The following is a 13,267-nucleotide window of genomic DNA, read 5'->3' on the forward strand; positions in this document are numbered from 1 at the left end:
AATTGTCTTGAAATTTTATTTTAAAAATTCTGCAAGGTTTCCACCTTCTCCAATTAAGTACTTCCTCTTTTTTAGCAAGGACTAGTGACACCTCACTGAGCAAGGCTATCTCATCCAGCTCAATCCACTCAGGCAACTTTTGAAACTGATTCTGCAATCATGGAGGAGGCAAAAGTTAAACCAGACATCACCATACCTGCTCTCTTCCCTGAACTTACCCATTGTAAGAAACTCTAAGCCAAATAAACTCCATGTAAAAAAAATAATTTTTAGCAGGATTGAGCCCTAGATATCATCATAGATCAATATCATAATTATAAAGAACATTTATCTAGAAGCTAGGTAGTGCCACAGTGCTCAAAGCATTGGGTCTGGAGTCAGAAAAACCTAAGTTCAAGTCCAACCTCAGACATTTACTGGTGTTGACTCTGAAAAAGTCACCTGATGTATGTTGTACCAATCGTATATACCTTTCCTATTATGAAATGCTAATATTAGGACCTTAGCTATAATCTCCTCCTATTCGTTGAACATATTATTTTATTAAGATACTGTTTTTATATCACCTTCCTTATGTAATGTTTCTCTCCCTTTCCTTGCTCAGAGGCATCACATACAATAATCACAAATCACACAAATAATCACAAAAAAATCACACAAAACAATCACAAATAAAAAGGGGAAAAAACTCATTTCAGCTGTTAATCAGTATATGAACCAAATCTATTCCATATTGTGATACCCCACCTCTGCAAATAAGAGGGAAGAATATTTTCATATTTCTTCTTTAAAACCAAGTTTGGTTATATATCATCCAATTAATTTTTAAAGATTTATAACTAATGTGCCTTGTCCAAAGTTAAAGAATCTAAAGGTTGGAGGGTAATTTCCCCTCCAATTTGAAGCGTGAATCTCTTCTATGACATTTCTGCCCAGCAGTTATCCAGCTTCCCTTCAGTTACCTCTGGTGATGGACAATCCTTTCCATTTTTGGACAGCTCTCACTGTTGGGAAAATATTTTTTAAATAACAAGCCAAAGTCTACCTTCTTGTCACTACTAGCATCAGTTCTGACTCTCCTCTCTGGGATCAAACTATCTTTCTTCCAAAAAGTCTTTGAAACAATTGCATAACTACCAAGTGACAAAGCCAATCCCATAATACAGTCTTCTGATTCATATCCCACCAGTTTTTCATTCCCAAGTTCTCTCACTCAAATGGTCCCTTTGTTTGGGGGAGCTTAAAAGAAGTCATTACAGATGTACAAAAAATGGATCGAGTGACCCCTAGATCTGTGACTCTATAAGCTGAAATTTCTTGACAGCCAAATCCCAGTGCTCTCAATGTCATGTATGACTTCTTTTGAGACAGCTGCGCATTATGCTCTGAAGCCCTCCTTTTCACCTTAAGGTCCTGACTTAAATAGCTGCCTCCTGTAACCAGACAGCTCATTGTCACTCTGGAGAAGAGATCCTCAATGGAAGGTCAGTACACTGAGAGAACAGCACAAAGTACTTTTTAAAAATGTGCCAATAATGGAAAGTTCCTATGTCAACAGTCAATCTAAGGTATTAGCAAGGCCATCTGACAAGATGAAAGTAAGTGCAGTTGACTCAATAATGTAGCTGGGTGGATGGTGCTTGAATCATTTCCCATAATGGTTTAAAATATATGAGGAAAAGTCCCTTAGTGCATATCACAAGAAATAATGAGATCCCTGTAATATGAGCCCTCACTCAGGAACCCTATATTAAATATAGACTAAGAAGTCAGGTCCAACTACCATTAGATTTCTGAATTATCCAAAGGAAATTCACCAGAGCCTATTACATTTCTGAAAGAATTTCTTGAAAAGAATTTTTTTAAAAAATGGACCAAGTGCTTTCTCTGAAAATATAATTTGAAAACTCAATTCCTGAGACACTGCAAAAGCCACCACATCACTAATTCAGTCAGAAGCAGGGATGCTCCCTGGAATATGCGAAATTATACAAGACACACAAATGAGTTAAAGTGCTAACAAGCCCATGTTAAAGAAGGATCGGAGGTGTTCATTTTCAGGGGAGCAGCTATGTAAACTAAATGGAAACACAAAATGAACTAGTCCTTCTAAGGTAGTTCAACAATACCTTGGAGAAAGGATTTCAAACCATCTTTCTGCAAGCGGTGGCAAGAAGATGGGTGTTTTATGCTCATTCATTTTTTTCTAATTTACAGTGGAATTTTAATTTGGGGGAAAAAGTCATCATTCTGAATGAATTCTAATTTCTAAGTGTTGAAGGTGCCACCTGAGAATGTCTGTGAAGACTGAGCCTAAGGGAAAATCCTGTCATCTCTTCATGGAAGATGCATGTATTATTGCTATTTAATAATACTGCATCCTATAGGCAAAGTGAAGTGTGGAGTGGAGGAGATACTCTGAGCTCCCGTTAAAATGGAGACAGTGAGTCAATCATTCCTGCTCTAAACCCAAAGCTTTTGCCCCACTATTAGGATGCTACCTGATTATCTCAGCTTCCCTTTCTCTATCAGGAAATACACCTCCTACTTGCCCCTTGCTATTAAGCATTTGTAGATGAATTGTTTAGTTCCAGTTTCTTCACCTATAAAAAATTTTAAATGTCATCGAAGCAATCAGCTTGCATTTTCTATATTCTTGCTGAACTCCTTCGGTGTTCTTATAAATCTTGCATGATAGCACCAGAGCTTCAGTGCAGATAAAAGTCTAGCTCTGACGTCACTACTTAGTAGTCTTCAGAAGTCTGTGGGGGATAATACCGGGCACGGCTTCTGCATTTTCTAGTCCGGTGGGCAATCTACCGCCTGGAGCTCACAGTGCTGTGTTTATATGAAAATAACCCCAAGTCAGAAAGGTCTTGGCACTGGCAGGAACAATAGCTCATCCAGCACCCTCAGAAATGCTGAGAAGGTTTCTCTGGGTGGGTACTAAGATTAAAGCGAAGTTATTATACATAATTACTCAATAATTACACAATTTTCAGCTTCCAAGGCTTTTTTCTTAATTAAAAAACAACACCACTGGAAAGAACTCCATTTTAGAAAGAAACCTTAGGTTTGAATCAGCTACAAATTTTCTTCAGCAAATCAAAATAGGACTGGGACCGAATCTGTGACTTCATTAATACTGGAAACTCACCACCAGTGATGGTTAGCGCCTCCTCAGCCAAATATAGATTTTAAAAAATTGATAACTGGTTAAGTGCTTTCCCAGACTCACAAAGTCAATATGGGTCAGAGGCTGGTCTCCCTAAATGTAAGGTCAGCTCTCTATCAAAGATCCCATGCTGCTTCTGACAAAAGAGTAATCATTGATGATGATGAAGACAGTGATGACAAAGGAAGGTGATGCCATGAACTAAGCATGGCTCTGTGGGTAAAACACTGGAATGAGAATCTGAAAACCCACATCCGCCACCAACTAGACCTTGTTTGTGACCTTGAATTTTGCCTCACCAGGCCTTTTGTTTCTTGTTTTTTGTTTTCCCAATGGGTCCCCTCCCAGTTTAAATATTCTGTAGTCTAAGATTCTTGTCCAGCTATGATATTATATCTTCTAGGATTCCTTTCTAGATCTAACAGTCTGTATTCTAAGGCAGAAGTGTCAAAACTCACATTATGCCAAATCAGATTAAAATGTAACTGGGAAATGTTTATCAAAATAAATAAATATTAATTTTGATTTTCTAATGCAATCTGCAGAAAGCCATATGGATTTGAGTTGACACCACTATAAATATAAGATACTTTAGCTCTCTGCTATTCCAGTCGTCTAAGGTTTTTTTTTTTTTTTTTGGAAGGGGTTGCTATTTCTTTTAATACTGCTATTCTATATTCCAAGGTTTCTTTCACTTCCGATATTCTGTGTTTTAGGGTCCCTTTTCCATTCTGATATTCTGAGATTCCTCCCAGCTCTAACATTCTGTACTGAATGGTCTTTTCCCATTGTAACATTCTATGTTCTTATACATTTTTCTTTCTGGTTTTGATGATGTAGAATTCTTCTAATCTTTATCGTTTCCCAAAAGAGTTTTGCTATTTTCACTAGTTGGGAATTTCTATTATATCAGTAAAGAATATTAAGTGACCTCTTCCCATACATGCAAAAAATATTTCTAACAATGTTTATATAGCTTCTTTCCAAAGGCTCATAAGTTCTTTTTTTCTCTATTTAAAAATTTTTTTATTATAGCTTTTTATTGACAAAACATATGCATGGGTAATTTTCAAGGTTCATAAGTTCTTAAAGGTAGATAGGGCTTAAACTAATTTTCTTTCTTTCAGAGAAGAAATAAAGCCTTAGAGAAATGCTCTTAGACAAGAGCAGTATGCTAATTATACATGGCAAAGGTGAAATTTAGGGGTCTTACACGAACTGATGCTGAGTGAAATGAGCAGGACCAGGAGATCATTATATACTTCAACAACAATACTATATGATGACCAGTTCTGATGGACCTGGCCATCCTCAGCAAACGAGATCAACCAAATCATTTCCAAAGGAGCAGTAATGAACTGAACCAGCTATGCCCAGAGAAAGAACTCTGGGTGAGGACTAAAAACCATTACATTGAATTCCCAATCCCTATATTTATGCCCACCTGCATTTTTGATTTCCTTCACAAGCTAATTGTACAATATTTCAGAGTCTGATTCTTTTTGTACAGCAAAATAACGTTTTGGTCATGTATACTTATTGTGTATCTAATTTATATTTTAATATATTTAACATCTACTGGTCATCCTGCCATCTGGGGGAGGGGGTGGGGGATAAGAGGTGAAAAATTGGAACAAGAGGTTTGGCAATTGTTAATGCTGTAAAGTTACCCATGCATATATCCTGTAAATAAAAGGCTATTAAATTAAAAAAAAAAGAAATTTAGGGATCTCTTGACTTTATACCCCAGTACATTGTTTCAGAAGTCTAAAGAGATTCTTAAGCCATTCATGGATTTTGAGTATATGCTGGTAGGAAGTAAGAGAGACATTTTCTTCAAACTAATTGAAGAGTTGTTGTAGGCATTCTTGTCTCTGTGATTAAGGGAAATGAGAACATTGCTAATTAGCTTCTGAAATGCCAAGAAAATGTGTAAGCTACCTTCAAAAACAACCAAGGAAAGAAGCTGTTAGGACTTGTGACAGATTATCAACACCATGTGGGAAAAAAAATACTTCCCTACTTTGTGGAAGTGGCAAAAACCATCTCACAGAATTTCCATGTTCAGTTGTATTACTACCTGGAGTGAAGACCTTCCTTCTTTTAATGTGGTCCTATGGGCATATGGGATGCAGCCTGAGCCACTAGCCAAAGGCAACAGATCAAAAATTAAACATGGAGATATGAGGGACATAGAGGTCAGAGACTGGAGTCAAGTGTAACACACTGTATTCTGCCAGTATTAGATATTATTTATCAAAGTATTCATTGGGAGGGAAACAGAAGAATAGAATATCATTGTCAAAAGCGCCAAATCTTTTCTGGGGGCAGGTGTCAGGACACTGGTAAACTTGTTCTTTGGGAGTTAGAGAATATTTATACATATGAGATAGAAACATGATGTTTGAAGAAATTAGGATCCTCAAGGAAAAAGGAACCCAGGAAGGTTCTGGATTTAGCTGAGGATACTCGTGCTTTGACACTTTGCTAAACTTGATTGGTCCTAACTAGCCCCAAATGTGCAGGAGAAAGTCCCTTTTACATTTTCCTCATTCCTATCTGTCCTAGCCTAACTCTCAGCATAGATGCCCATACTTTCGTCTTACCTTATCTAAAGAGAAAGTATTGAAAAATTATTTTGCTAATATTTAAAAATTATTTACATAAAGAAATTTATGTAGAAGAAAATGTAAAGAGTATAGATTCAGTTACGGAAAAAAAGAATCTTAGAGCAGATACCCCGAATCTGCCCAAATGGGTTTTCAGAGTTTCTGGTGCTAATTAGTCTCATTGCCACTTGACTAACATCTGGCCCGACTTCCATGTAGACAGATTCATTAGGAGGATTCAGGAGAAAGGTATACCTCCCTAGACATACTTAAGACCCAACTCCTCAATTAATATTCTACTTCAAAAAGGGCCCCTCAACCAACTTCAAGGGTCAGACTTTCTGCAGCAAAAGCCCCCCCTCATCAGAGGAAATTTCTGTAGGCTTACAGCACAAGCAACACACACACACACACAAACACACCTCTCCTATTGATAAAAAAAAAAGAAGTCATATCTTTCATAATATAAAACGATATAGCTAGGTGGTTCAGTGGACAGAATGCTAGATCTTTAATGAGTTCAAATCTGGTCTCAGACACTTAGTACTTGTGTGACTCTGGCCAAGTCATTTAACCCTGTCTGCTTCCATTTCCTCATCTATAAAATGAGCTGGAGAAGGAAATGACAAACCATTCCAATATTTTGCCAAGAAAACCTCAGAAGGAATCCCGAAGAGTTGAACACAACTGATAATGACTGAACAACTGGATAATAAGAAGAGTGACAGAATAGGAATGAGGAGACCTCAATTCTATTCCAAGTTCTGTGTCATCTCTGGCAAGTCACTGAACTTCTTTAGAGCTAATGTTTCACTATATGTAAAATGGGGATAATAAAACTTTCCAAGCCTAGTAAGAGGATTGCTTTGTGGATCAAATGATATGTAAAAGGATATGTCAGAGTAATTTGAAAAGCTAAAAGTCTTACATAGATACAAGGGATTATTATTTTTAAAGTACAGTATTATTTGTGTAGCTTTCAGAATTATTTAGGATTTCTTTTTATTTTGATGAGAAGTTTGCAAAAGAAGTGTTTTAAGCATACAGTTCTAAAATATTACCAGCTTCATAGATGAAACTTCATTATATGTAACAAATCCTATATAATTAATAATAAAACTAGGTTTACAGAGCACTTTAAGGTTTACAAATATAAATCTCATTTGGTTTCCATAACAACTCTGAAAGATATTTCTTGTTATTATTATGCCCACTTTACAGATGAGGAAACTGAGGCACAAAGAGATCAAGTGACTTCCCCAGAATTATATCTGGGATAGGATTAGAATTCGAATCTTCATCCAAGTAAAGTGCTTTATTAATTATACTATTTATCCCCCCATTAGAAGAACTGATTGGTAGTTATCAGTGGAATTTATTTAAATTTGGAGTATCCAGATTAAGATTTAAGGACAAATCTCCTTACTACAAATCTCCTTACTCTTTGATTGGTAGAGTGGCAAAAGGGAGGCAATCAGGATTAAGAGACTTGCCCAGCATCACATAGCTAGTAAATGTCAAATGTCTGAAGTTGGATTTGAATTCAAATCCTCCCGACTCCAGGGCTGGTACTCTTATCAATTTCCTTATTCTTTTGAGTTTCTATCAGTGGCAACTCTCTAATAAATATTCCTGTAGCTTTCTCTTCTCACCCTACTTCCTCTGCAAAGGAAGGCTGCTTGGGCAGGTCAAGCCTCTGCTAATTCTCTCCAGGAATTAATGAAAGCAATGCTTTTTTTTTTTTTTTCCTGAAGATACATGATCAATCATTTCATGGTCATTCTGGAGAAAAATGGGATTTCACAATCCTTCCCTCTCCTTATAAAAGACCAGCATTCTAAATATAGGAAGTTTATTCTGGTGGGGTTATTATCTTATAACAATAGCCTCGATGAATCAACACAAATCTTTGTTTCAACTAGTTTCCAAGAATCTAGAGCAAGGACACCAGCTAGCATTACTCAACAAACACCTCCTAGCCTATGTAGCAAGTTTCACTTGTTTAGAGAAGTTGATCAGTGTGCTCCTCCAAGCCTACTCCATCTCTCAGATTTCTCATTTATTGGACAAATTGCCAAATTCCTCAGGATTCTAGGTTCCCTCTCTAGAGCTAAAAGCCAAGAATTACACTAAGCCACCCACAGGATGACAAAGCAACTAAAAATCAACCAACCAACAAATAGCTATTGCCCATGTATTATTTACTTATATTACTATTACTCATAACTATGAAACTTTACCTTCTTGCTAACTACATAGATTTCTCTTTTTTTAACCTTAAGAAGAAAGAAAAAATAAGGCACATTTTTAGCTTTCAGGATTATTTAGGGTTTTGATTTTTTTTTTTGGCTTATTCTTTTGATGAGGAAAGGTTAGCAAAAGAGTTCTTTTGCTCAGTAGGAAGAAGAGCAATGGAATGTGTTTTTAAAACAGGAAGACAACACACTTGGGAGAGTTCCCCAAGCCTCAGGCTATCCAAAGTCCCAGCATTTTCTTTTCAACAATGACCATTTGTTCCAAAGCAGAATGAATGTTTTTCTTTTCTATGATTTATGGGTGACAGTCCCAGGAGGAGCCATTAACAGTCAGGATTTGGGCCAATGTTTCCCCATAGAGAAGAGGAAAACTGTGACTTTAGCACCATCCATAGGACATGATGTGGACAGGACCCAAAGTAACCTATAGTAGAGATATTAAAAATCAACAGAGGGAACTGAAGAATTTCTCTTGTATTTTCTTTAATTCCTTAAATGAGATATTTTCATATAAATGCAGAAATCACAAAATTGATTTAAGTAGCACAGTGGTAAGATAAGATTATAGAACTCTGAATCAGGGGAATGGTTCCCAGCTCTTCTACAAACTAGTTATATACTCTTTAAAACAAACAAACCAACAAATAAAATGAAAGGAGTCTAGGCATATATTTTTAGACAACTCAAAACCTCTCTGGACCTTCAAATTCCGCATCTATAAAGTAAAAAGCCTGTATGAGAGAAAAAAGCACATTGGACCAGGATCTGGGAGACAGTCCTGGATCTGTCACTGTGTGATACTGGATGAATCATTTCCCCACTATGGTCTTCCATATCTTCATTTGTAAAATGGGGGGATAGGATTGTAAGATCCCTAAATTCCCTTCCAGTTTTAGCATTGTATGACTAATAGTCTTCTCTAAATTCACCTACAAAACTGTGCAACTGTCACTACATAAGAATTAAAATGAATTTATTTTAAAAACTCCTACTTACCATCGCAAGGCCACGAGCTTCTTGGTAAGACACTTTGACAATGTTTGTGATGCTGGTGTTGATGAAAAAGTACCCAGAGCCTTCTTTAATGAGGAGTTCAGCCTATATGATGAAGAGAGATGAAAGAATCAGAAAACGGAGTCAGATAGCCTCACTTTTAGAAGTTCTTGGGTATAAGTGGGATGCGCGAGTTTACAGATGGACAGAAGAAAAAGCTGCTTTACCTGAACACCAGGATGGTTGTAGATGGTTATATCATGGGGTGTCACTTTCACATCTTCCACAAGAATCAGCTCGATGGTGGCAGAGACAGGCACGAGAGATTCGTACTGCAAGGGGGAAAATGACTCATGAACTGCAGATGGAAAGAGCCCAGAAGAAAGCTTCTAAGTTTTAATGGGGCAGAAAACCAGCAATGATAACCAGGATAGTGGAGCACACTCAGTACGCCAAAAGACAGTTCTATCAACTTGACTCCCAAGGATTACAGATATAATTCCCTGGGGAGTTGCTGAAGGGGTCCAAATGCAGTGGAAAGGGCATGGATTCTAAGCTCATGGGCTTGACTATATTGGGTCACTCATTTATTGTCCTTGGTTCTTTGTTACCCTTTCTGTAATGAGGGACTCAGAGGTTCCTTCAAACTCCAGATCTAGGATTTTTTGCTTCATTCCTTTTATTTTCTCTTTTATATACTTCATATTAATGATCTAGTAAAAGTAATTCATATTATATAGCACTTTGGGGTTTACAATGTGCTTTCCTTATTATATTCTTATGAAATTGTAGTGAAGTAGTGCAAATGTTATTTTCTCCATATTATAAAGGAGGAAACTGAATCTCAGAGCAGCGAAATGACTCAGTCTAGCTAGCCAATATAGGGGCTGGAATTGGAACTCAACCTTTTCGGATCTCAAGTCCAACCTTCTGTAGCATCTTTCTATTCTGTGGGTAACCCATTACATCCTAAAGATACATCCTAATAAACCTGAATTGAATAAAGAAGAAGCATTTATTAAATGTTTACCATGTTCAGAACTCTGAGCTAAGTATTGAAGATACAAATAGGAAAAGTAAACAGTTCTTGTTCAAATTGGAGCTAAAAAGAACTCTGAAGAATCTCAAGTTGTAACTGAAGTAGACCACATATAAAAGAAAACCCTGGAAATGTTGAAGTTGCTGGGGGGAGGCGGGTGGCAAAATTAAGAGGTCTTTAAGTTACTTTAGAAGTAATAGGAATAGGGCAGATGGGAAGGAAAGCCTGAAGGTGAATGATAATGCCTAGGAGTCCTCCATATCATCAGAAGGAATGGAGAACTCTATCGCATTTATATTCTGTGAGCAGTCAAGCAGCCCACGCAAGTGAGAAGGCAAAGGAGCAAAGGCACCTGGCCAGCCGGGGGGATTCTGGGATAGAGTAGGTCGGGGAAGGGAAGAGAATATGGGTTTCCTGCCCCAAATGGGGGCTGAGACTGCCCAGGTCTGGGGCTGGGGAAGGGGAATAGAGCAAGGGAAGGCCCGGGGTGCAGGGCATCTCCTTTCCCCACAGCCGTGATGTGGTTCCAGGATCAGCCCTGCCGTGCAGGGGCCTCAGGCCCTGATACTGCAGTGGCCAGGCGGCGAGTCCGACCTGGGATGTGGGCAGGTGCCATGTCTGCCTGTTCCTCTGGGGCTGTGATTTCACTCCGGTTGGATTAACAAAAGAAAAGTGGAGGGACAGGCTAGGTTGGGCCCATGCCTCAGGAAGAAATGAAGTCGGAGAGTTGGCTAGCGAGGTCCGGCTGCAGACCCACGGCTGCCCGGGCAGGGGAGCCCAACGCAAACTACGCTCTGCTCAGCTTCTCCTGGGTTTGCTGGGGAGCGGCGGTCAGTGTTGGTGCTAGAACAAATCCATGTCAGGCCTACGGGAATAAAGGGCTGGAGAGAGAGGAAGACGGACGGGACCACTGCCTTTCGAATAAGTCAGTCTGTTAGACTGTGGCCAAAGCACAGCCTTGCTCCCGCTCCTGTGAACATTCTGTCACCTTATTTGTCCTCTCCCGATCCCGGCTTTCATCCCTAAGTAGACAAACCTGCAAACCACTGTTGTGGGGAACCTTGTTACCCATAATCTCTTTCATCTGTAAGATCCCCCCAAAATTAACATCCCATAACACACTTTCACCGTGCCGTCCTCTTTCTCAAATAATCCATCAGCCCAAGATAAAATCCACACTCCCTCATCCTGGCGTTCAAGATGGCCTCTGATGGCCTGGGGATCAGCCTTTCCAGATTCTTTTCCCAACGCAGTGCTCCCAGCCCTGCTTCCCCTCTATATTTACTCTGGCCAAATCCTGCTTCCCGTCTCAATGTTCTGGTCAAAGCTCCAAGTCACAGAGAAGATTCCATCTTGTGCTGACAGAGGGAGTTTCCCGGAGGATCCTTTCCCCAAGGAAGCTGTGGCTCCAGTCCCCATCCCTCCGTCTCTTACATCTCATTAGTTGCTTTCATGTTGCCTTCCTCTAGGAGAATGTTAACTTTTTTATTCTTGCCTTTATATCCCCAATAATTACTATCGTGCCTGATGAACTAAAATTAATCGTCAAATCTCAGCCCCTACTGGTCTCATCTCTATTTTCTGAGAATCCCCGTCCCTCTAATGGTCCTCTCTGTGTGGCCAGCAGGTGGCACAGGGGATAGAAGGCTGCACTTGGTATCCCAAAGACAAGTCCAAACCAAACACTTCCTAGCTGCAGGGTCCTGGGCAAATCCTGTTAATTCTGTCTGCCTCAGTTTCCCCCTCTGCAAAATGGGGATAATAATAGTGCCTACCTGCCAGGGCTTTACAAGGATAAAATTATATATATGTATATATGTACACACACACACACACACACACAGTACTTTGCCAACCTTAAAGTATTATATAAGTGCTAGTTATTCTTCTTCTTCTTTGAATTCTTAAAACATATGCTGTACAAATGTTTTGAATATTTAGTAATACAATGTTCTGCCTTGGGTCTCAAGTTTGATAAAGCCTCTACAACCAGCCTCTAGGTTCCTGGGTTTGAGTTAGTCTTTTTCTTCTTCAGTACCATTGTTGTTTCCCTGTCAAACTCTCCCCTCACAGGGACAGTGGGACAGAGATTATCCCTATTTAATAAATGGCTGTGAATAAGAACATTTGCCCCTCAATTATCCTCTTCCAATAGGAAGGAACAACCAGCTCCTATAGTCTTCTTTCCCAAAATTACCTTGTACCTTTTGGAGTAGGTATTCTCATTCACTCTCCCTCACTCCCTCCCTCCCTCTCTTTCTCTCCCTCCTTCCCTTCCTCCCTCTCCTTCTCTTTCTCTCTCTCTCTCCTTCTCTCTCTCTCTCTCTCTCTCTCTCTCTCTCTCTCTCTCTCTCTCATCTTTCTCTTCCTCTCTCTTTCCCCCTCCTCGCTCTCGCTCTCTCCTTCTTTCTCTCTCTTCTCTCTCTTTCCTTTTCTCTCTCTCTCCCCTTCTTTCTCTCTCTTCTCTCTCTTTCCTTTTCTCTCTCTCTCCCCTTCTTTCTCTCTCTTTCTCCTTCTCTTTCTCTCTCCTTCTTTCTCTCTCTCTCTCTGACACACACACACACACACACACACACACACACACACACACAAATGTATCTTCTTGAGAACCAAAATGCTTTCATTTTCACTCTAGCTAGGTTAGTAAAAGGAGATTACCACTACAGGCCAAGTCAGCCCATTTTTTGCCTTTGTTCCCTCATCATCTGCCTGGCATCTAGCAGATGCTTAATAAATGTTTATTGGTTTACTGATTGCTATCCTGGAGCCTGGTAGTTTAGGCTGAGGAAAGGCTCAATAGTGGAAAGCTCCTCCATCTGAGCGCTGTGGGACCAGGCCAACAATGGCCCATCTCTAACAAGACCTGTCCGGGAATGGTGTGGGATGGAGAGAGGGTCTGGGCAGGTGCACCACTAGGCCGCTCTGGGCTGGACAGCACTGCTCTGTCCGGGGACAGCCGCCAGGACGCTGTCTCTTGCCCAGGATGGTCGTGCCAAGCACATGGTGGCTTCCTCTGGCACAATGGTTGGCAGGGCTCCAGTCCCAGAAAGAGAACAAACTAATACGCCAGATGCAGCATAAATAGACAAGCTACAGATCTGTCCCCTCGGGTCCCAGCAGCAAACACCCTCCAGACACAGGGATGGAAGCAGAGGAATGACCTCTGCTGATGAGCCGCCTCTCCCACAAGTGCCCC

General features: G+C 39.8%; 1 protein-coding gene across 1 annotated transcript in view; it reads right to left on the bottom strand.

Moving 5' to 3' along the window:
* The window catches only part of NUP210 (nucleoporin 210), a 148,176-nt gene that overhangs the window by 44,283 nt on the left and 90,626 nt on the right, over window positions 1-13,267 (bottom strand). Inside the window, exons 19-20 of the mRNA XM_031956678.1 lie at window positions 9,260-9,364; window positions 9,036-9,137 (exon numbers count right to left, since the gene is read on the bottom strand). Coding sequence (XP_031812538.1) covers window positions 9,036-9,137; window positions 9,260-9,364 — 207 coding nt within the window. The remainder of the gene's footprint in view (window positions 1-9,035; window positions 9,138-9,259; window positions 9,365-13,267) is intronic.

This window comes from Sarcophilus harrisii, chromosome 1 (genome assembly GCF_902635505.1).
Source record: "Sarcophilus harrisii chromosome 1, mSarHar1.11, whole genome shotgun sequence".
In the NCBI taxonomy this organism is placed as follows: Eukaryota; Metazoa; Chordata; class Mammalia; order Dasyuromorphia; family Dasyuridae; genus Sarcophilus; species Sarcophilus harrisii.